This window comes from Salmo trutta, chromosome 29 (genome assembly GCF_901001165.1).
Source record: "Salmo trutta chromosome 29, fSalTru1.1, whole genome shotgun sequence".
In the NCBI taxonomy this organism is placed as follows: Eukaryota; Metazoa; Chordata; class Actinopteri; order Salmoniformes; family Salmonidae; genus Salmo; species Salmo trutta.
This window is the reverse complement of record NC_042985.1, coordinates 40,859,384-40,882,809: the sequence shown is the minus strand read 5'-3', so window position 1 is coordinate 40,882,809 and position 23,426 is coordinate 40,859,384. Positions and strand designations below refer to the sequence as shown.

Sequence of the window (23,426 nt, the reverse complement as noted above, 5' to 3'; positions counted from 1 at the left end):
CATTATCCATGCCCATTGGATGTAGTGATCCTAATATAGTAGCCATATCTTGGAAAACCAAAGTTCCAAAGGCTGGGCCTAAAATAGTGTATAAGATATCATACAAGAGGTTATGTAGTGAATCAAGGTTGAAAGAATATTTACTGGTCTGTTGTGTATAATGAGGAGCAACCAGACGCCACAATTGACGCTTCTTCCAGGTACTAATGAGTATGCACCCATTAAGAAAATTACTCTAAAAACTGCTAAATCCCTGTGGTTTGATGAAGAATTTAAAAATGGTTCTGGTTGAGAGGGGCGAGGCAAAGGGAATGGCAAATAAGTCTGGCTGGACAGCCGATTGGCATACGTACCGTAAATTGAGAAATCATGTGACTAAACAGAACAAAAAAAAGAAACTGTACTATGAAACAAGGATAATTGATATGAAGAATGATAGTAAAAACTTAAGCACCTTAAATGAAATTGTCAAAAAAGCAAACTAAGCTCAAGCCATTGAGGCTGATGGCTCATTCATCACAAAACCCTCTGATATTGCCAACTACTTTAATTACTTTTTCCATTGGCAAGATTAGGAAATGTAGGCATTACACGCGAACAAACTCTGAACCTTCACATTCATGCATTACCGACCAAATTATGAAAGAAAAGTATTGTTTAACAAATAATCAAAGCTTGATCATTAGTTGAATATTTGAATCAGCTGTGTAGTGCTTCGGAAAAAAACAAAAAGGTGCACCCCTTGGGGTCCAGAGGAAAAGAGTTTGGGAAACACTGCTGTAGGCTTTGATTAAAGAGATGGAAAATACGAGTGCTACTCAGAATTAAGATTCAAAGATGTCTGCAGAAACAATGGGGCTATGACATGGTACCTTGAGTTTAAAAAATATATATTTTGGTTATTGAACTACAGTAAGTGAAGTGGATTTACACTCAATAACTGAATTACACGATGGGTCCCTGATCTGTACTACAAAGAAATGCATTATTATGGATATGAATGTCATTCTCCTCATGTTTCACAAGTTTGGACAAGTTTGGACATCGCAGCGCAGCAGACCAGAGCACAGTCGTTTTTGCCCTAGCAATGTTTTTTTGCCCCAGTACAATACAGCACAACAGAGCAGTGTAGAGTACAGTGCAGAAGAGTAAAGTAGGGTTCAGTAGAGTATAGTAGAGTACAATCTACTGTACAATCTACTGTGCTCTACTCACTCAATTGTCCTATCCTGTACTAACTTGTGAAACATACAGTACCAGTCAAAAGTTTGGACACACCTACTCATTCAAGGGTTTCTTTATTTTTACTATTTTCTACATTGTATAAGAATAGTGAAGACATCAAAACTATAACACATATGGAATCATGTAGTAACCAAAAAAGTGTTATAAAAAATACATTTTGATTTGTTTTTGAGATTCTTCAAAGTAGCCACCCTTTGCCTTGATGACAGCTTTGCACACTCTTGGCATTGGCATTCTCTCAACCAGCTTCATGAGGTAGTCACCTGGAATGCATTTCAATTAACAGGCGTGCTTTGTTAAAAGTTAATTTGTGGTATTTCTTTCCTTCTTAATGTCTTTGAACCAATTAGTTGTGTTGTGACAAGGTAGGGGTGGTATACAGAAACTAGCCCTATTTGGTAAAAGACCAAGTCCATATTATGGCAAGAACAGCTCAAATAAACAAAGAGAAATGACAGTCCATCATTACTTTAAGACATGAAGGTCAGTCAATGCGGAAAAGGTCAAGATGTTTGAAAGGTTCTAGTGCAGTCGCAATAAATATCAAGTGCTATGATGAAACTGGGTCTCATGTGGACTGCCACAGGCACACTTAACCAGCATGGCTACCACAGCACTCTGCAGCGATATGCCATCCCATCTGGTTTGCGCTTAGCGGGTCTATCATTTCTTTTTCAAAAGGACATTGACCCAACACACACCTCCAGGCTGTGTAAGGGCTATTTGACCAAGGAGAGTGATTGAGTGCTGCATCAGATGACCTGGCCTCCAATATCACCCAACCTCAACCCAATTGAGATGGTTTGGGATGAGTTGAGCGAAGGAAAAGCAGCCAACATGTGCTCAGCATATATGGGAACACCTTCAAGACTGTTGGAAAAGCATTCCAGGTGAAGCTGGTTGAGCATGAAAATGGCGCCGACAGAGAGGGCCGCCTCAATTCTAGTCCTTAGGAACCTAACACATCACTGGGGGCAAACTACCTGCCCTCCAGGACACCTACAGCACCCAATGTCACAGGAAGGCCAAAAATATCATCAAGGACAACAACCACCCGAGCCACTGCCTGTTCACCCCGCTACCATCCAGAAGACGAGGTCAGTACAGGTGCATCAACGCTGGGACCGAGAGACTGAAAAACAGCTTCCATCTCAAGGCCAACAGACTGTTAAACAGACATCACTAGCACAGAGAGGCTGCCTACATAGACTTGAAATCATTGGCCACTTTAATAATGCCACTTTAATAATGTTTACATATCTTGCATTACTCATCTCATGTATATACTGTATTCTACCCTATGTATTCAGTCTCTCCAGGAGTCCACGATTCTGCGACCGCATAATTCAATGCATAATCAACCAATCAGCGCATATTACGCGAGAGCTCGCAATTTTGACCAATCCCCGCACTTTTAGCGCATAAAAGGGTCCAATCAAAAGCGGGTTCATAATGTTGACCAATTACTGCACTGTTACTGTAGAAAATGGCCCAATCCAATCACACGTCAAAAGTTTTTTCCCCCTGGCCTGTTAGCGTATTCACGTGCGAAGATGATGGCTGATTGGCAGTGTAATGAACAGAAATCATTTGCCAACAAAAATAACAGCTAAAGACCGTGCAAAACTATTTCCAAATGTTTTACATTAAAGTTTTGTTTTGCACTCCGTGCAACGTTCTTCTGGAACACAAGAGAAAGTCGACAATCAGTCACTTCGAATCAGCAAAGCATATGAGAATGTCAGAACAGTACCCACAGCAGCGGCAGATCACCATGACTGAAGAGGTAGCTGGGAAGACTGTGGCAAGTGCTGAAAGAATCAATGTGAGTAGCGTTTCACTCAAACTTTTGTTCCACTAACCTTGGCTTTAGTAGGGTGGCCGGCACTCTGCTCTCCTCAGTCTGTCTATGGAGTGCGCTGCTCAAAGCACTGAGTGCAATTTGTCAGCTTTGCCGTTTTAAACTCTTTAAAACTTAATGTACCACAACCAACGACTCTGCAGTGGAGCAATTGATATGGAGGAGGATAGGGAGGATGAAATGGATGATTACATTGAGATATAGGCCTAGATGAGCTAGGCCCTTGGTCACCCCCCCCCCCCCCACGGAGGGACCGTCTATTGCATCTTAGCCTATGCCGCTCTGACATTGCTCATCCATATATTTATATATTCTTATTCCATTACTTAGATTTGTGTGTATTAGGTATTTGTTGTGGAATTGTTAGATATTACTTACTAGATATTGCTGCACTGTCAGAACTAGAAGCACAAGCATTTCACTACTCGCAAAAACATTTTCTAACCATGTGTATGTGACCAATAATATTTAATAATGCCAAGAGTGTGCAAAGCTGTCACCAAGGCAAAGGGTGCCTACTTTGAAGAATCTAAAATACACTTTTTTGGTTATTACATGATTCCATATGTGTTACTTCATAGTTTTGATATCTTCACTATTATTCTACAACGTAGAAAATAGTAAAAAATTAAGACAAACCCTTGAATGAGTAGGTGTGTGCAAACTTGACTAGTACTATACATCTATGATATGTTCAGATTTGGTCCAGTACGGTCTGTCTGTGGATGTTAAAAAAGTGATTTTCCTGTGTTTTATATATATTTCCACACTATGTAATTGGAATAATAGTGTGAAATTGTGAAAATTATGATAATGCCCTTTTAGTGCAAGAGCTGTTTGAAAATACTTTTTTTGTGGGATGGAGTTTTGGCATGCCTGGCGACAATCACCAGGCGGTATAAGTAAATAGACCAATAATAAATAGCTAAACCGCTCTGCCAATAACAGCTAGGTTTCAGGTTCCATATCCCTCCCATTAGGCTTGTCCAATTAGGCCCCTCACTCAGACCAGTCCCAGACAGTCCTAGGCAAAATTCTTGCTTGAGAAATGGATCTTTGCTAAGAAGCTATTTTTGTTTATTTTTGCCCATTTTAATTGAAAACAATCACAGTAAGATACTTCAATTGTTACCCATAAATTTGATAGACAAAAACGGCTACATCGGACCTTTAACATCAAAGGTAATGTGGACTGACCAAATTTCAACTACTTCCATGGACGTCCGATGTCGATCGGTGCTCAGTGGGTGAGGATGCTGGTTACAGTAAATGGAACGAGAGGGCATGGGTAGCTGTCAGTAAGAGCTAGAGCTCCGTTAACTGGAGAGAGAAGCAGAGAGAGAGAGAGAGATGTGTGGGCGGTCCAAAATAATTGTAACACTCTTGGTTTAACCACCAGATGACAGAAAGAGAAAGAAAACAGTTATGAGCGGCAGGTAGCCTAGTGGTTAGAGCGTTGGACTAGTAACCGAAAGGTTGCAAGATCGAATCCCTGAGCTGACAAGGTAAAAATCTGTCGTTCTGGCCCTGAACAAGGCAGTTAACCCACTGTTCCTAGGCCGTCATTGAAAATAAGAATTTATTCTTAACTGACTTGCCTAGTAAAATAATAAATAAATAAAACAGTATGCCAGTGGAAGCAGGAAGCAGGTGACTATTATGACTTCACAGTGTAGCCAATTCAGCTGCAGTAATACTTTTTTTGTAATTACGTTACTAATTTGGTAACAGAATTAGGGTTGGGTGGTATGCAGATTTTCATATCATCAATCTGGGATTGATGGGATTGACCAGGTAGAGTCTACCAGAATGATAACAAAATTAGCACAAGTAATAGCAAATTTCCATAGAGGCTGCTAGCTAAATATGCTAATGAGCGATACTTATTTAAACAAATTGCAAAGACAGACAATACAGCTCATAAAGTTATACATATATATCCAGGACATACCACATTTCTTTTTTTGAGTTGACATTTACAAGTGAATGTGAACGAGAGACATGTGACCTACAGTATTTCTGATACCTTTAGGACTTTTTCGAGTATTTTTTTTCAAGATGACTTTTCCATCTGTTTATCCAGAAAACAAATCCTTAATTTTTAAGATGGAAATGAATCTATGCCTTCATTTCCCAAAAATATAGACTCTTAGCTTTTATTTGACATGCTCCTATGAATTTCATATGTTGGTGCTCAAGATTCCTTCTCAATGGAAATGCCCAGAAGCAAAAGTGATTCCGTTACCCAAGAATAGCAAAGCAACCTTTACTGGTTTAAACAGCCGACCAAGCAGCCTGCTACCGAACAAGCAGCCTGCTAAACAAAACAAAAAATGGTGTTTGACCAGAGACAATGCTTTTTCACAGTAAACAAATTAACTGGCTTTCAGCACTCTTATAGGGAAGGGCATTCAACATCCACAGCACTAACACAAATGACTGATGATTGGCTGAAAGAAATTGATAATGAAATGTTGTGGAAGCTGTTTTGTTAAGATTTCAGTACAGCTTTTGACATTATCAATAATAGTCTGCTGCTGGAAAAAACATGTGTTATGGCTTTACATCCTATGCTATGTCGTGGAGCGAGAGTTACATATCTAACAGAACAGCGGGTGATCTTTAATGGAATCCTCTCTAACATAAACCAGGTAGAGTCTGGCATACCTCAAGGTAGCTGTCATGGCCCCTTACTTTTCTCTATTCTTAATAATTACCTACCACTAGCACTGAGTAAAGCCAATGTGTCTACAGTATGTACGATGATGACTCAGCATTATACACATCAGCTACCACAGCAAGTGAAATCACTGCAAAAAGAGCTGCAGTTGGTTTTAGAATGGATGGCAAGTAATAGCCTATGCTAGTCCAAAATACACTATATATACACACACAAAAGGTATGTGGACACCCCCTCAAAATAGTGGACTCGGCTATTTCAGCCTCACCCATTGCTGACAGGTTTATAAAATCGAGCACACCGCCATGCAAACTCCATAGACAAACATTGTCAGTAGAATGACCTTACTGAAGAGCTCTGTGACTTTCAACATGGCAATGTCATAAGATGCCATCTTTCCAACAAGTCAGTTCATCAAATTTCTGCCCTGCTAGAGCTGCCCCGGTCAACTGTAAGTGATGTTATTGTGAAGAGGAAAAGTCTAGTAGCAACAACGGCTCAGCTGCGAAGTGGTAGGCCACACAAGCTCATAGAGCGGGACCGCTGAGTACTGAAGCTCATAGCATGTAAAAATCGCCTGTCCTCGGTTGCAACACTCACTACAGAATTCCAAACTGCCTCTGGAAGCAACGTCGGCACAAGAACTGTTCGTCGGGAGCTTAATGAATTGGGTTTCCTTGGCCGAGCACCCGCACACAAGCCTAAAATCACTGTGGGCAATGCCAAGGGTGGCCTAGAGTGGTGTAAAACTCACCGCCATTGGACTCTGGAGCAGTGGAAACAAGTTCTCTGGATTGATGATTCTCGCTTCACCATCTGCCAGGAGAACGCTACCTGCCCCAATGCATAGTGCCAACTGTAAAGTTTAGTGGAGGAGGAATAATGGTCTGGTCTGTTTTTCAACATCAGTGCCCGACCTCTAATGCTTGTGGCTGAATGAAAGCAAGTCCCCAGCAATGTTCCAACATCTCGTGGAAAGCCTTCTCAGAAGAGTGCAAGATGTTATAGCAGCAAAAGGGGGACCAACTATATTAATGTCCATGATTTCGGAATGAGAAGCAGGTGTCCACATGGTGATGTAGTGTATATCCAAAACTAAAAGTCAAATAATTGTATTTGGGATAAACATTAGTTAAACCCTAAACCTAGGGCTGACCCCCATCTGATTTGCACCTGTCTCAGTGGACTAATCCATTGAGGAGGCCGCGGGGATGCTATGGTCCAAGAAGAAGGAGAGTGTGGCTAAGATGAACAAGACACTTCTCTCTCCAGAATGCTCTCTCTCCCGCCATTTTGTTCACATTCATTGTTTCATAACTTCATTGCGTGAATTGTTAGATTGATAGACAGTAACAATTCCCCATTCCATATACTGTATCACCAGTAGTAGCCTACACTTACCGTTAATTCCCATTATTTCTCATCTACAATGTTTGTTTGGTTATGGTAATTCCTGTTAATGTATTCAATACATTATTAGTCATTTACCGTTGTCATTATTTGAGTGGACACATTGTTTGCAGAGCTCACAACCTATGCTACACTTGTGAGAAACAAGTTTTGGTTTATTTCATTCCATTTACGAGTTGTCAATTTATTCATTGCTTTGTGTTTGGAGTGCTCCTGTCAATGTTGAGTAAGGATGTGCACTTGATTACGCATATAGAAGTAGGCCTAGGCTATCTGGCCTGCGTGCAAATGTAGGCCTATAAATGTGCCCATTTGGGGATGTCTGATAGTATTTCAGATTTTCTTAACTCACCACAACTAATGAGTTATGGAACTTCTAAAATTATATATATTTTTTGCCTCAAAACAGCAAGTAAACAAAGTTTATTTTTAGAATGACAATAGTTCCTCAATGTATTTAAAAAAATATGTTCAACTCTTTCCCTTTCGATAACCATTCGTCATGAAAGGGAAAAATGTAATGCTCTGATCCAACGGAAACATCATAAAATACCCGATTACTTCTTATCCCTTGCAAAATAACCTTCAGCTGTGTCTGTCCCGAGCTCACTGGTGTGGGACAACTCTGAGGGCCCAGAAAATGTTATACAACGTGGCAAGTTTGCTCGCGTGGTCGGACCGGACACAGTTGATAGTTGATACGTTTCAAGTTCGTTGCACAGGCCATGCATAGCCAATGTGATTTATCGGATATGTATTCTTATCAAGATATGTTCTACCTGCAGGCTGCAATTTTTTACATCCTAGGCAATGGCAATATTTTTGTATCATTTTCATATAGATTTAGATAGAATTTAGATTAACCACATGATAATGATTTTTGAGATACAAAGACTATTATAAATTAAAATGTTCCATGAAAATGTGCATATGTAACCATTGTGAAATGGCTAGTTAGTTAGCGGTGGTGCGCGCTAATAGCGTTTCAATCGGTGACGTCACTCGCTCTGAGACTTGAAGTAGGGTTTCCGCGGCTTTTGTGGCGCGATGGGTAACGATGCTTCGTGGGGTGTCAGTTGTTGATGTGTGCAAGGGTCCCTGGTTCGAGCCTAGGTTGGGGCGAAGAGAGGGACGGAACCTACACTGTTACACATACGCAAATCAGTAGAAATGGTAAAATAAATTGGCACTCCCCCTGGTGCAGCCTATTTCCACACAGTAACGGCAGAATCTGCAAAGGCCAGCAGCTGCGGGGGGGGGGGGGGGGGGGGGGGGTACAGGTTATTTTCTTCTGGTTAGGCTCTCTCTGGATCCCTTGAGTCATTTCTGTGTCTTAATTATTTAATCAAACAGCATGCTTAAAGCATCAGACAATCTCAGGACATATAGTTTATTTCCTTAAAACACATAGGGTTAAAATGTAATGTTAAAATACAGCTTTGAACATTTCGACCAATTGATTGGTTGAAAGAAAAGACGACTCTCAGTCTACAAAGATTTTTTGTAGTCGGGGACAGCTCTACCTAAACCTCAACTAAATATTGTAATGAATAATGTGGCAATTGAGCAAGTTGATAGTAAACTGCTTGGTGTAACCCTACATTGTAAACTTACATGGTCAAAACATATTGATGAAAAGGTAGCTAAGATGGGGGAGGTCTGGCCGTGATAAAGCACTGCTCTGCTTTCTTGACATCACAATCAACAAAACAAGTCCTACAGGCCCTAGTTTTATCAGACCTGGACTACTGCCCAGTCATTCTGCCACAAAGAAAGGCAAACAACAGTTGTCCCAGAATAGAGCAGCACGGCTGCCCCTTAAATGTACACGAAGAGCTAACATCAATGACATGCATGTAAATCTCTCCTGGCTCAAAGTAGAGGAGAGATTGACTACATCCCTGCTTGACTTTGTGAGTGGTATTGACGTGTTGAACACTTAAGACACAGTTCAGACACCCATACATAACCCACAAGACATGGTCTCTTCACAGTCCCCAAGTCCATAACAGACTCTGGGAAACACACAGAACTACATAGAGCCATGACTACATGGAACTCTTCCACATCAAGTAACTCAAGCAAGCAGTAAAATCAGATTTTTTTTAAACAGATAAAACAACACCTCATGGCACAACGTGGGCTGTGACACACACACACACACAGTAATATTGGTGTATTGTAGTATTGTACATATTATATAGTACATTTGTAATAATAGAGTAATAATGTAATAAATGTCTTGCTTGATGATTTAAAAAAAAAAATGATGTAGACTGTTATGTTTCGTCGTGATGTAGGCCTACTTGTTTTAATCCTGTTTGGACCCCAGGAAGAGTAGCTGCCGCCTTGGCAGCAGCTAATGAGGATCCTAATATATATAAATACAAATACATTATGTTCTGTAGAAGGTTAAATATGATACATTCTAAACATGTCCCTCATTCAGACATCCACAGTCATATGATCGGTATGCGGCTGATTGTACATGTAGAAGGTATTAGCTTCTGCTGCTTTAAACAGCGGCTGTCCGGAATTTAAGGCAAATTGAAGACGTGCATACTCTCGTTAAATTAAACCTGTGCGGAGGATGAGTAGGTCCGTGACAAGGATTTAATCTTTGCTCAAGTATAGGCTAGCGGTAATGTGTAAACCGACAACAAAAACATTGACAGACTGTAAACAATGCGAGTGATGCAGAAAAAAAAAGTCTGCAATAGCCTATAATAGGCTAGTTATTGGTCTTTCAAAAACAAAGCAAGCAAATATCACTATTCCACCAATGGCCTAAAATGTACGTATTTGCCTTATTGTCAGGCTAGAAGGCTAATGTGACGCCTGATTGACGGACCTATCAGTCTTTGTGCAATGAGATCCATTATTCCGACTGTATTTTGATAGGGCTGCATCATGTCACATAAAAAAAAGTTATCCCCACAATTATTCTGTCTACATTTATGCAAAACATTAACTTTTGTTATGAAACTCATGCGTATTTCAAAGCAATGGACTAGAATTGAGGGCTGAAAGAAAACAAAAAACGACACGGTTGTTTGGATATCATAACATTCACTCTTCGAATCATCCTCCCGCAGACGGATATTAAACAGTGGATCCAAGATACGAGGACGTTTTTTACGAGATGACATGTTAAAATGCAACTTACCTTGACTGCGAAGAAAGAAAGTTATCATGCTACACAGCACCACAGAGACCTGCATCTTTGATTCCCTTCTCTCGCTCGCTCTGTCTTTTTCTTTCTTATTTGCTGCAAATATTTCGGTATTATCGAAATATCAAAGAAGAGCCTTCAAATCAACAAAGACTAAACTCATAACTATGTTCATAGCATGGCTGTATTTTGGTATTTAGTCCCCGCTGATACGACGAGCCAAAGTTAAAGTTTCGCTCTGCGCCCTGGAACATACGGTCTTCAACATGTTGTACTGTGCTCTAGATCCGATACTGGAGTGATCAAAAGGAGCAGTGGACTGTACCAAACGCAACAAGGGGGAGGTTCGGCTAGAAAGCGCACCGTTTCGACAAGAAACAGACAAGCTAGTTCATTTTACTTTGATATAAGATATGCTTTCATTTCAGCAACAGTATTTCGGTGTGTGTGTCCTCCGAAATGTAACTGTGTTCCCTAAGCGAACACTATATTGTTGCAAATCAACCCAGTGATTTGTAGTTTGCGTTGCCCTTGGTTTCTCCTCGGTGTGTCATTTCTAAAGTTACAATGTATTTTTAAAGGTTGGTGGTCAGCAAATCAAAGGGTGCTTTCAAGTAACCTAGAAAGGAACTGGACGCATGAGTAGCCTAACTGTGCGCCCCATTTGCAGCACATGTTTCTCTCGGTTGAAAATGCAGACGAAAACTTGAGGCTATGGGAAATCTGGTCAGCTTCCTCTTCGATGTTGCCAAAAGGATTGCAACCCCAAAATGGTCAGGAGCCGGTAGGCTCTAGGAAGTTTGGAAGTCATATGCAGCGTGTTGCAATACCACGCACACAATGTTTAGTTTGAATGGAACTTAACAGTTCACCCCGGAAGGCAAAAACAGCATGCGTTGGCTATAAAACTCAACTCCATGGTTAAGGAAGTTTACATTAACTCTGGAGTCGAGCAGTGGCGAAGGTTTGTGGAATTCATATAGAGCCAGATAGCTGCCAAAAGGTCGAACGTACATATCGTTAGGATCATAAGAAAAGCCATGCATGAAACGTTTAAATTAGATCTGTAAAATGTGCAAACCCTAAGTTATTAACAATTATACGTTAAATTCTTACATCTCCCTTTAATCAGTTACAGATCTTTTTTTATGTTTATTTAACTTGGCAAGTCAGTTAAGAAATTCTTATTTACAATGACGGTCTACCCCAGCCAAACCCTCCCCTAACCTGGACAAATGTGCGCTGCCTTATGGGACTCCCGGTCACAGCCAGATGTGATACAGCCCGGGATCAAACCTGGGTCTGTAGTGACGCCTCTAGCACTGCAGTGCAGTGCCTTAGACCGCTGAACCACTCGGTCCCCAAACTATGTACAAACTTTTGTCAGGAATGTGGCATCTGCAAAGGACATGAACCGAACGTAGCTTGTCAATCAAGCAACTCAAGCCCAGACGTTAGAGTTGCTTTGCAGCTCCCGGTTTCATTTCCAAAATAAATGTCCAGAGCTTGTTTCAGATTGGCATTCGATAACAACGTTATACCAGTAGATGGCATAGTATAGGCTTGGGCCAAATTACTTGTGTGAGAATAATACTATAACGACCCAGAAAAGCCTTGTCTTGAATAACCACCTGAGCTGCAAAATAGAAAGTAAATATGATTTAGGCTAATTTCACTATCTAAATATGCCATGCTGTTGTGTTATTTAATGGCAATATAATTGCATCATTTATTTTTATAGCAGCGTCAGGCTACTGTGGTGATCGTGTAACCTAATGAATCACACTTTTTCCTGTATTTGGGAGCACGGACTGTAGGCCTTTTTTTTAGGCATTTTGACTGTTGTATTTGCAAATTCCACTCCGTATGTAGGCTTGTTATAGCCAAATGAAACATTGAATTATTAAAGTGATAGGCTAAAGAACTTTGGAGAATTTAGATCATTTTTAATACACACATGGATTTCACTAAACAAATGGATAAGACTGTTCTATTCTCTTTGATTTAGTTCCTATTGCATCTCAGACAAATGACAGAATAACCACTGCAACAGAGTTATTGTAAAGCGTGAGAATAAACTTATGCCAGACTTAGCCTATGTTTAACCTTGCCCTTGTTAATTTCAAAGTCCAAATGTTCATGACCCGATTCATATAAATCATGTCAAATTATTTTAAATTAATATTAACCCCCCTTACAGAATATGCTTTGGCAAGATTTTGATAATGAAATTCACCTGTCTGGACTAGGGGGCAGTATTTTCACGGCCGGATTAAAAATGTTCCCAATTTAAACAGGTTACTACTCTGGCCCAGAAACTAGAATATGCATATCATTAGTAGATTTGGATAGAAAACACTCTGAAGTTTCTAAAACTGTTTGAATGGTGTCTGTGAGTATAACAGAACTCATATGGCAAGCAAAAACCTGAGAAAAAGTCAAGCAGGAAGTGGAGGATCTGAGAATTGTAGTTCTTCTTTCTAGTCCCTTTCGAAACAACAGTATCTGTGGGGTTGCGTTGCACTTCCTAAGGCTTCCATTGGCTGTCAAAAGCCTTCAGAAAGTTGTTTCAGCCTTCTCCTGTTACTGGGCAGATAATAGGAGCTCAGTTACTGAGTGGACTGCCTGTGGACAAAGGGATTAGATATGCGCTGTCACGCGAGTGTGTCGTTCCTTCTTTTTCTCCTTGAATGAATACACTATTGTCCAGTTGGAATATTATCGCAATTTTACGTTAAAAATACCATAAAGATTGATTTTAAACAGCGTTTGACGTGCTTCTAAGTATGGTAATGGAATATTTTTACTTTTCGTCTCTGGTACCGCGCTCGCGCGTTATGCCTTTGGATAGTGCTCTTAACGCACAAACAAAACTGTGGTATTTGGACATAAATATGTATTATTTCAAACAAAAACAACATTTCTTGTGGAAGTAGCAGTCCTGGGAGTGCATTCTGACGAAGATCAGCAAAGGTAAGATAATATTTCTAATACTAATTCTGAGTTTAGGTTGCCCCGAACTTGGCGGGTGTCTGTATAGCTCGCTGTGATGGCTGAGCTATGTACTCAGAATATTGAAAAATGTGCTTTCTCCATAAAGCTATTTTAAAATCTGACAAAGCGGTTGCATCCAGGAGTAGTCTATCTATAATTCTTTAAATAATTGTTATATATTTTGTCAATGTTTATGATGAGTATTTTTGTAAATTGATGTGCACATTCACCGGATGTTTTGGTGGGAATACATTTTCTGAACGTCCCGCGCCAATGTAAAATGCTGTTTTTGGATATAAATATGAACTTTATCGAACAAAACATACATGTATTGTGTAACATAATGTCCTAGGAGTGTCATCTGATGAAGATCGTCAAAGGTTAGTGCTTCATTTAGCTGTGTTTTGGGTTTTATTGACATGCCCTTGCTTGGAAAATGCGGTGTGATTATTTTTATCTATGTACTCCCCTAACATAATCTAATGTTTTGCTTTTGCTGTAAAGCCTTTTTGAAATCGGACAATGTGGTTACATCAAGGAGAAGTGTATCTTTAAAATGGTGTAAAATAGTTGTATGTTTGAGAAAGTTGAATTATGACATTTTGTTGTTTTTGAATTTGCCGCCCTGATATTTCACTGGCTGTGTCCCGCAGGTGGGACACTAGCGTCCCACTTAGCCCATAGAAGTTAATTGAGAAATATTCTATAAAAAAAATATTTTGAGTGGCAAAGACTCCAGTGGTCATACATAATTCATATATTCACCAAACATTATTATTATATGTTTCATTATTCCTGCTATATACTACTGGTTATGATTGCAGACAGAGCCCTGAGAATTGGATTGTGCAATATTGAATTAGTCATATTTTGATACGGTGCATGCATGGGGATGTCCACGTCACCCAGAGATATTCCCATGCTGTAGAGATGCACCTAGCGGACTGAAACTTCACTGTTGTAGGCATCATACAGAACGTGCTATCCAGACGTGCACTGGCAAGCAAATCAATTACATTAGCTACCGAAATTTGAAGTAAACTCAACTGAGGAGTAATAGAGAATGGAGACTTTAACTTGGAAAAAGTGCAGAATACCTTTTTCCGGTTTCACTGACTTTCAGGTTTTTGATACTGTGTTATGCTTGTTTGTGTAGCACTCCTCACAGGGAGCTTGGTGTACATTGTTTTGTGTGTGAGATGAAACTGTCAAAACTCTGAAAGGTATTATTGTACGTCAGAATTGCAACAATTTCAAATATTTTACTGAGTTACAGTTCATATAAGGAAATCAATCAATTGAAATAAATGAATTAGGCCCTAATCTATGGATTTCACATGACTGGGAATGCAGATATGTATCTGTTGGTCACAGATAAAATAAAAAAAATTAAGGAAGGGGATCAAAAAACCAGTCAGTATCTGTGACCACCATTTGCCTCATGCAGCGCGACATCTTCTTAGCATAGAGTTGATCAGGCTGTTGATTGTGGCCTTTGGAATTTTGTCCCAATCCTCATCAATTGCTGTGCAAAGATGCTGGATATTGGTGGGAACTGGAACACGCTGTTGTACACGTCGATTCAGAGCATCCCAAACAAGCTCCATTTTTTATATTGTTTTTTTAACCTTTATTTAACCAGGTAGGCTAGCTGAGAACAAGTTCTCATTTACAACTGCGACCTGGCCAAGATAAAGCCAAGATAAAGCAAAGCAGTGTGACACAAACAACAACACAGAGTTAAACATGGAATAAACAAACATACAGTCAATAACACAATAGGAAAAAAGTCTATATACAGTGTGTGCACGTGAGGTAAGGTAAGGGAGGTAAGGCAATAAATAGGCCATAGTGGACAAATAATTACAATTTAGCAATTAAACACTGGCCAGCTAACGAGAGCATACAGGTCGCAGTGGTGGGTAGTATATGGGGCTTTGGTAACTGGCACTGTGATATACTGCATCCAATTTGCTGAGTAGAGTGTTGGAGGCTATTTTATAAATGACATCGCCAAAGTCAAGGATCGGTAGGATAGTCAGTTTTACGAGGGTATGTATGGCAGCATGAGTGAAGGATACTTTGTTGCAAAATAGGAAGCCAATTTTAGATGTAATTTTGGATTGGAGATGCTTAATGTGAGTCTGGAAGGAGAGTTTACAGTCTAACCAGACACCTAGGTATTTGTAGTTGTCCACATATTCTAAGTCAGAACCGTCCAGAGTAGTGATGCTGGACGGGCGGGCAGGTGCTGGTAGCGATCAGTTGAAGAGCATGCATTTTGTTATACTTGCATGTAAGAGCAGTTGGTGGCCACGGAAGGAGAGTTGTATGGCACTGAAGCTCTTCTGGAGGTTAGTTTATACAGTGTCCAAAGAAGGGCCAGAAGTATACAGAATGGTGTCGTCTGCATAGAGGTGGATCAGAGAATCACCAGCAGCAAGAGCGACATCAGAGAAAAGAGTTGGCCTGAGAATTTAACCCTGTGACACCCCCATAGAGACTGCCAGAGGTCCGGACAACAGGCCCTCTGATTTGACACACTGAACTCTGTCTGAGAAGTAGTTGGTGAACCAGGCGAGGCAGCCATTTGAGAAACCAAGGCTGTTGAGTCTGCCGATTTAAGAATGTGGTGAATGACAGAGTCAACAGCCTTAGCCAGGACGATGAATACAGCTGCACAGTATTGTCTCTTATCGATGGAAGTTATGATATCGCTTAGGACCTTGAGTGTGGCTGAGGTGCACCCATGACCAGCTCGGAAACCAGATTGCATAGGGGAGAAGGTACGGTGGGATTCGGAATTTTCGGTGATCTGTTTGTTAACTTGGCTTTCGAAGATTTTAGAAAGGCAGGATAGGATAGATATAGGTCTGTAGCAGTTTGGGTCTAGAGTGTCTCCCCCTTTGAAGAGGGGGATGACCGCGGCAGCTTTCCAATCTTTGGGGATCTCAGACTATACGAAAGAGAGTTTGAACAGGCTAGTAATAGGGGTTGCAACAATTTAATCTGATCATTTTCGGAAGAGAGGGTCCAGATTGTCTAGCCCTTCTGATTTGTAGGGGTCCAGATTTTGCAGCTCTTTCAGAACATCAGCTATCTGAATTTGGGTGAAGGAGAAATGGGGAGGCTTGGGCAAGTTGATGTGGGGGATGCAGGGCAGTTGACCAGGGTAGGGGTGACCAGGTGGAAAGCATGGCCAGCCGTAGAAAAATGCTTATTGAAATTCTCAATTATCGTGGATTTAATCAGTGGTGACAGTGTTTCCTAGCCTCAGTGCAGTTGGGCAGCTGGAAGGAGGTGCTCTTATTCTCCATGGACTTTACAGTGTCCCAGAACTTTTTGGAGTTTATGCTGCAGAATGCAAATTTGTTTGAAAAAGCTAGCCTTTGCATTCCTAACTGCCTGTTTATATTGGTTCCTAACTTCCCTGAAAACTTGCATGTCGCGGGGGCTATTCGATGCTGATGCAGTACGCCGCAGGATGTTTTTGTGCTGGTCAAGGGCAGTCAGGTCTGGACTGAACCACGGGCCATATCTTTTCCTGGTTCTACATTTTTTTGAATGGGGCATGCTTATTTAAGATTGTGAAGAAAGCACTTTTAAAGAATAACTAGGCATCTTCTACTGACGGAATGAGGTCAATATCTTTCCAGGATACCCGGGCCAGGTCTATTAGAAAGGCCTGCTCACTGAAGTGTTTTAGGGAGCGTTTGACAGTGATGAGTGGTGGTCATTTGACCGCAGACCCATTACGGACACAAGCAATGAGGCAGTGATCGCTGAGATCCTGGTTGAAGACAGCAGAGGTGTATTTGGAGGGCAGGTTGGATAGGATGATGTCTATGAGGGTGCCTGTGTTTACGGATTTGGGGTTGTACCTGGTAGGTTCATTGATCATTTGTGTGAGATTGAGGGCATCAAGCTTAGATTGTAGGATGGCCGGGGTGTTAAGCATGTCCCTGTTTAGGTCACCTAACAACACGAGCTCTGAAGATAGATGGAGGGCAATCAATTCACATATGGTGTCCAGGGCACAGCTGGGGGCAGAAGGTGGTCTATAGCAAGCGGCAACAGCAAGCGGCAACACCTTTCCAGACTTGTTTCTGGAAAGGTGGATTTTTAAAAGTAGAAGCTCAAATTGTTTGGGCACAGACCTGGATAGTAAGACAGAACTATGCAGGCTATCTTTGCAGTAGATTGCAACTCGGCCCCCTTTGGCAGTTCTATCTTGTAGGAAAATGTTATAGTTAGGGATGGAAATTTCAGGGTTTCTGGTGGCCTTCCTAAGCCAGGATTCAGACACGGCTACGACATCCGGTTTGGCAGAGTGTGCTAAAGCAGTGAATAAAACAAATTTACGGACGAGGCTTCTAATGTTAACATGCATGAAACCAAGGCTTTTATGGTTACAGACAGAAGTCAACAAATGAGAGCACCTGGGGAATGGGAGTGGAGCTAGGCACTATAGGGCCTGGATTAACCTCTACATCACCAGAGGAGCAGTGGAGGACTAGAATAAGGGCACGGCTAAAGGCTATAAGAACTGGTCGTCTAGTACGTTCAGAACAGAGAGTAAAAGGAGCAGGTTTCTGGGCGTGGTAGAATAGATTCAATGCATAATGTACAGACAAAGGTATGGTCGGATGTGAGTACAGTGGAGGTAAACCTAGGCATTGAGTGACGATGAGAGAGATATTGTCTCTCGAGACATCAATTAAACCAGGAGAGTTCACCGCATGTGTAGGAGGTGGGACAAGAGGGTTAGCTAAGGCATATTGAGCAGGGCTGGAGGCTCTACAGTGAAATAAGACAATAATCACTAACCAAAACAGCAATGGACAAGGCATATTGACATTAGGGAGAGACATGCGTAGCCGAGGGATCATAAGGTTCAGTGAGAAGCTGGGCAGGCTGGAGACCTGTTGTTTTGCCTGCCCGCTGTTCAAGTAATAAACTTTTGTTACTTCGACACTGTCTGTATCTGGGTCTTCCCTGAACCGTGATACACTTAACCAGCATGGCTAACACAGCATACTGCAGCGATATGCCATCCCATCTGGTTTGCCCTTAGTGGGACTATCATTTGTTTTTCATTCCATTAAACTGTTGAAACCAATGATGTAAACACAGTCTACAAATTATTAAGAACACCTTCCTAATATTGAGTTTGGATTTCACATCCCACCAAAGCAAAACATGATTGTTAGCTTCTGGTCTGTGTCCTGGTGTAGCTAGCTATGGATGGAGACAGGGATCTAGCGTTTCTAGTTCAAAATGATTGAGTAAAATTGTCATTTGAGCAGCTGCTGAAAATCAAGGAGAATTGGAGGCGGACTCCAAAATTGTGCAGGGGAGAGTAGCCGCGGGGTGGGTCACAATCTTTCAACACTGAGAATAGTGGGGCTAGCTGGGAGTAGTAAGTTAACCTCTCTGGGCCAGTGGGACGCTTGCGTCCCACCCTAATCAACAGCCAGTGGAATCGCGTCGCGCGAAATGCAAAACCTCATAAATGCTATAACGTCAATTTCTCAAACATATGACTATTTTACACCGTTTTATAGATACACCTCTCCTGAATCGAACCACGTTGTCCGATTTCAAAAAGGCTTTACAGCAAAAGCAAAACATTAGATTATGTTAGGAGAGAACCCAGCCAGAAATAATCACACAGCCATTTTCAAAGCAACTAGATGCATCACAAATACCCAAAACACAGCTAAATGCAGCACTAACCTTTGACAATCTTCATCAGATGACACTCCTAGGACATCATGTTACACAATATATGCATTTTTTCAATAAAGTTCATATTTATATATAAAAACAGCATTTTACATTGGCGCGTGACATTCAGAAAATCTTTTCCCTGAAATGCTTCCGGTGAATTAGCGCTACAATTTACAAAATTACTATTCGAAAACATTGTTGAAATTTAATATTGTCATTCAAAGACTTATAGATTAACATGTCTTCAATGCCACCGCTTTGCCAGATTTAAAAATAACTTTACTGGGAAATCACACTTTGCAATAAACAACGTGGTATGCCCAGCAAAATAGGCTAGGCTATACATGTTGGAGCCATCTTGGAACGATCAACCATCAAAAATACTATTGTAAATAAAACCTTACCTTTGATTATCTTTATCAGAAAGCACTTCCAGAAATCCCAGGTCCATAACAAATGTAGTTTTGTTCAAAAAAGTTAATCATTTATGTCCCAATTGTTAGCGCGCTCCGAAGGCTACTGAAAATGTACCGTGGTGAGTCGGACTTGTCGTCACGAATGTACAAAAAAAAAATATTTAAGTTCGTTCAAACATGTCAAACGTTGTATAACATAAATCTTTAGGGCCTTTTTCAACCAGAGCTTCAATAATATTCCATGGGGACGGTTGCATTGTCTTTCAAAACGTTTCGAAAGGGGAGGGTAGCCATGGGCAGCCGCATCATAATGGTAAATGGCCCTCCACCTGTGACCACTTTCCACAGCCTCTCTTTCAGTCAATTTTGATAGTAGGAGACTCAAACCACTTTGTAAAGACTGGGGACATCTAGTGGAAGCCTTAGGAAGTGCTAAATGATTCATAAGCCCCTGTGTGTTTCAATGGCAAATGTTTGAAGTGATATCCACACATCAGATTTCAGTTTCCTGTCAGGATTTGTCTCAGGGTTTTGACTGCCATATGAGTTCTGTTATACTCACAGACACCATTCAAACAGTTTTAGAAACTTAGGGTGTTTTCTATCGAAATCAAACAATTATATGCATATTCTAGTTACTGGGCAGGAGTAGTAACCAGATTAAATCGGGTACGTTTTTTATCCGGTCGTGCAAATACTGCCCCCTATCCCCAACAGGTTTTAAAGATGCTGTTTTTCTGGCCATGCCTTCTATTTGACGAGAGCACATATTTGCTCAACAACCCTGAAATTAAAGCTCTTTGGTCGAGTCCGGATCAACAAGGTTTTCGACCAGGCCGCAGTAATCAGATGCGCAACGAACAGGTGAAGAAACATTCTGTTTAGCTCACATAATATAATTGTAAAGTATGCAGTAAGGTCTGTAATTATATTAACGTGGCGAAACACATGTAGACATTAATAAATTCAATTCTATAGCTTCCCAAAACATTTTTACTCTGGTGGGGGAGTGCCAAGATGGAGGCGCGGTGGCTTCAAAACAGCACGTGCCAAACATTTTATAGGAATCTTCTCCGTAAATAGAAAATATTAATTCATCACATGCATGAATCGATTCTAGATCCAGATTACCCCGGCCCTGCGCCTAGCTTCAGATTATTTGAATAACCGTAACAAAGACAGTACAGTATGAAGATAGGCAGAAATGGCCTCTCCAATAGAAATCCTTGTTCACACTTGCCATGGCAACGTTGGCTAGCTAAGCTCATGCACAGAAACACGTCATTGGGTCTAATGGTCGTCTTACATCAAACTGCACATGTGCAGGCTGTCAAATCAAAGGCACTCCTTCAATTTAACTTGGTTGTTAACCTCTTGGGCTCACCCTAGGATAGGGGGCGCCACAGCGCATTTTGAAAAAATTTGTGCCCATTTTCAACGGCCTACTAATCAAACTCAGAAGCTAGGATATGCCTATAATTAATACTTGTGGATAGAAAACACCCTAAAGTTTCTAAAACTGTTTGAATGGTGTCTGTGAGTATAACAGAACTCATATGGCAGTCAAAACCCAGAGACCGATTGAAACAGGAAGTGGAATTCTGAATTGTTTACTCAACTTCACATCTTTGCCTATTATTCACACCGTGAGCTATCGTTCATTGAGCACTTTCTATTGCTTCCACTAGATGTCCCCAGTCTTTACAAAGTGTTTGGAGCCTTCTACTGTCGAAACTGAATGAATGAGACGCTGTGGAAATTGGTCACAGTAGGAGGGCCATCACCATTGTGACGTCGGCGGCCCTGTCTACCCCCTCCTTTCGAAACGTTTTGAAACACAATACAATCGTCCCCCTCGAATCTTATTGGCTCTCTTGTTGAAACAGGCCCTGAAGATTTATGTTTTTACAACGTTTGACATGTTTGAACGAACCTAAATGAGGAAAAAAAGTTTTTTTTTCGAAAATGCTGTCCCGCACCCGACGGAGCAGTTGGATACAGCCTTCAGACGCGCTAACAACAGCAAGCTAATGGAACATAAAGGATGGACTTTTTCGACCGAAAATACATTTGTTGTGGATCTGGGATTCCTGGAAGTGCTTTCTGATGAAGACAACTAAAGGTAAGGGATTATTGACAATAGTATACAAGATTAGATGTGATATGCGATTGTTCCAAGATGGCGCCGAGCTAGGTTTACCAGCTAATTTTCTGAGTATCGCATCCCCTTTTATCGCAAAGTGTGATTACCCAGTAAAGTTATTTTTAAATCTGGTATGACAGGTGCTTTCAAGAGATATTCATCTATAATTCTTAGAATGACAATATTACATTTTAAAAATGTTTTCGAATAGTAATTTAGTAAATTGTAGCACTGTTTCCCGGGATGCATTTGAGGGAAAATAGTTAGTCAACGTCAGGTGCCGATGTAAAATGCAGTTTTTATATATAAATATGAACTTTATTGAACAAAAGAATGCATGCATTGTGTAACATGATGTCCTAGGTGTGTCATCTGATGAAGTTTGTAAAAGGTTAGTGCTGCATTTAGCTGTTTTTTGGTTATTTGTGATGCATGTGGTTGGTCGGAAAATTGCTATGTTGCTACTTTTACCATGTACTCCTCTAACATAATCTAATGTTTTGCTTTTCCTGTAAAACCTTTTTGAAATCGGACGACGTGGGTCGATTCAGGAGAGGTGTATCTATAAAACGATATGAGACAGTCCTATATTTGAAAAAATATATATTACATTTTGTTATGCTAATGTCGCTAGGAGTTTTTCGCTGGATGTTGATCCCGCTTGCAGGACGAGGCGCTCAAGAGGATAACATAATGTCCTAGGATTGTCATCTGATGAAGATCATCAAAAGTTAGTGCTGCATTTAGCTGTGGTTTGGGTTTATGTGACATTATATGCTAGCTTGAAAAATGGGTGTCTGATTATTTCTGGCTGGGTACTCTGCTGACATAATCTAATGTTTTGCTTTCGTTGTAAAGCCTTTTTGATATCGGACAGTGTGGGTAGATTAACGAGAGTCTTGTCTTTAAAATGGTGTAAAATAGTCATATGTTTGAGAAATTGAAGTAATAGCATTTCTAAGGTATTTGAATAACGCGCCACGGGATTCCACTGGCTGTTGAGTAGGTGGGACGATTTCGTCCCACATACCCTAGAGAGGTTAACTCCTGGACTCTGATCTGGTTTTGACCTTTTGCCTGTCCACAACTATTCTCTTGCCTACCCCTTTGGATTAATAAACATTGTAAGACTTCAACCATCTGCCTTCTGTGTCTGCATCTGGGTCTTGTCTTGTGCCTTGATAGTACGAACTGGCCATGACAGACCCAGCAGACTTGGACCAGCACCGCCACGCTGTCTCCCTGCAGGGAGCCACCATTAGGAGACATGAGGAGTTGGTACAGGGCCTTTTGGAAGTGCTCAGGTCCTTGACGGAACGCCACGACCATGGGTTAAAGCCTATTATGGAGAAAATCAGGGAGTTAGCTCAGAGGCTGCCTGCCACCTCTGCAAAATTCCAATCACCCCATTAATTTTTCCACTATTTGTGGAATTTGTACAGCCTATCCCGGCTCCCCAAGAACCCCGCTTACCACCTCTGGAGTGATATTGGGGGAATCCTGGTACCTGCCTGGGTTTTCTTTCTCATTGCACGCTTATCTTTGAGATATAGCCATCTTCGTTTCCTTCAGACCGATCGAAGATGGCGTATATAATTATGCTAATGTCGGGAAGGGTGCTCTTCTGGGCTACGGCAGTTTGGGAACAGCAATCTGCCATTTGTGGTCATCTGGAGGAATTCATGACAGAAGTGAGAAAGGCATTTGAATCTCCGGTTCCCGGGCGAAAGGCGGCCAGTAAACTGCTTGTCATGCATCAAAACTCCCGTAGTGTG

The 23,426-nt window shown here is 41.0% G+C and overlaps 1 protein-coding gene across 3 annotated transcripts in view; it reads right to left on the bottom strand.

The window, feature by feature from the left end:
* LOC115167621 (low-density lipoprotein receptor-related protein 4) overlaps window positions 1-10,684 on the bottom strand; it is a 233,644-nt gene extending 222,960 nt beyond the window's left edge. For all 3 annotated transcript variants that reach the window (XM_029722210.1, XM_029722211.1, XM_029722212.1), the window contains exon 1: window positions 10,363-10,684. In XM_029722210.1, the coding sequence (XP_029578070.1) occupies window positions 10,363-10,417 (55 nt within the window). In that variant the 5' untranslated portion in view covers window positions 10,418-10,684. The remainder of the gene's footprint in view (window positions 1-10,362) is intronic.
* Window positions 10,685-23,426: the final 12,742 nt, after the last annotated feature.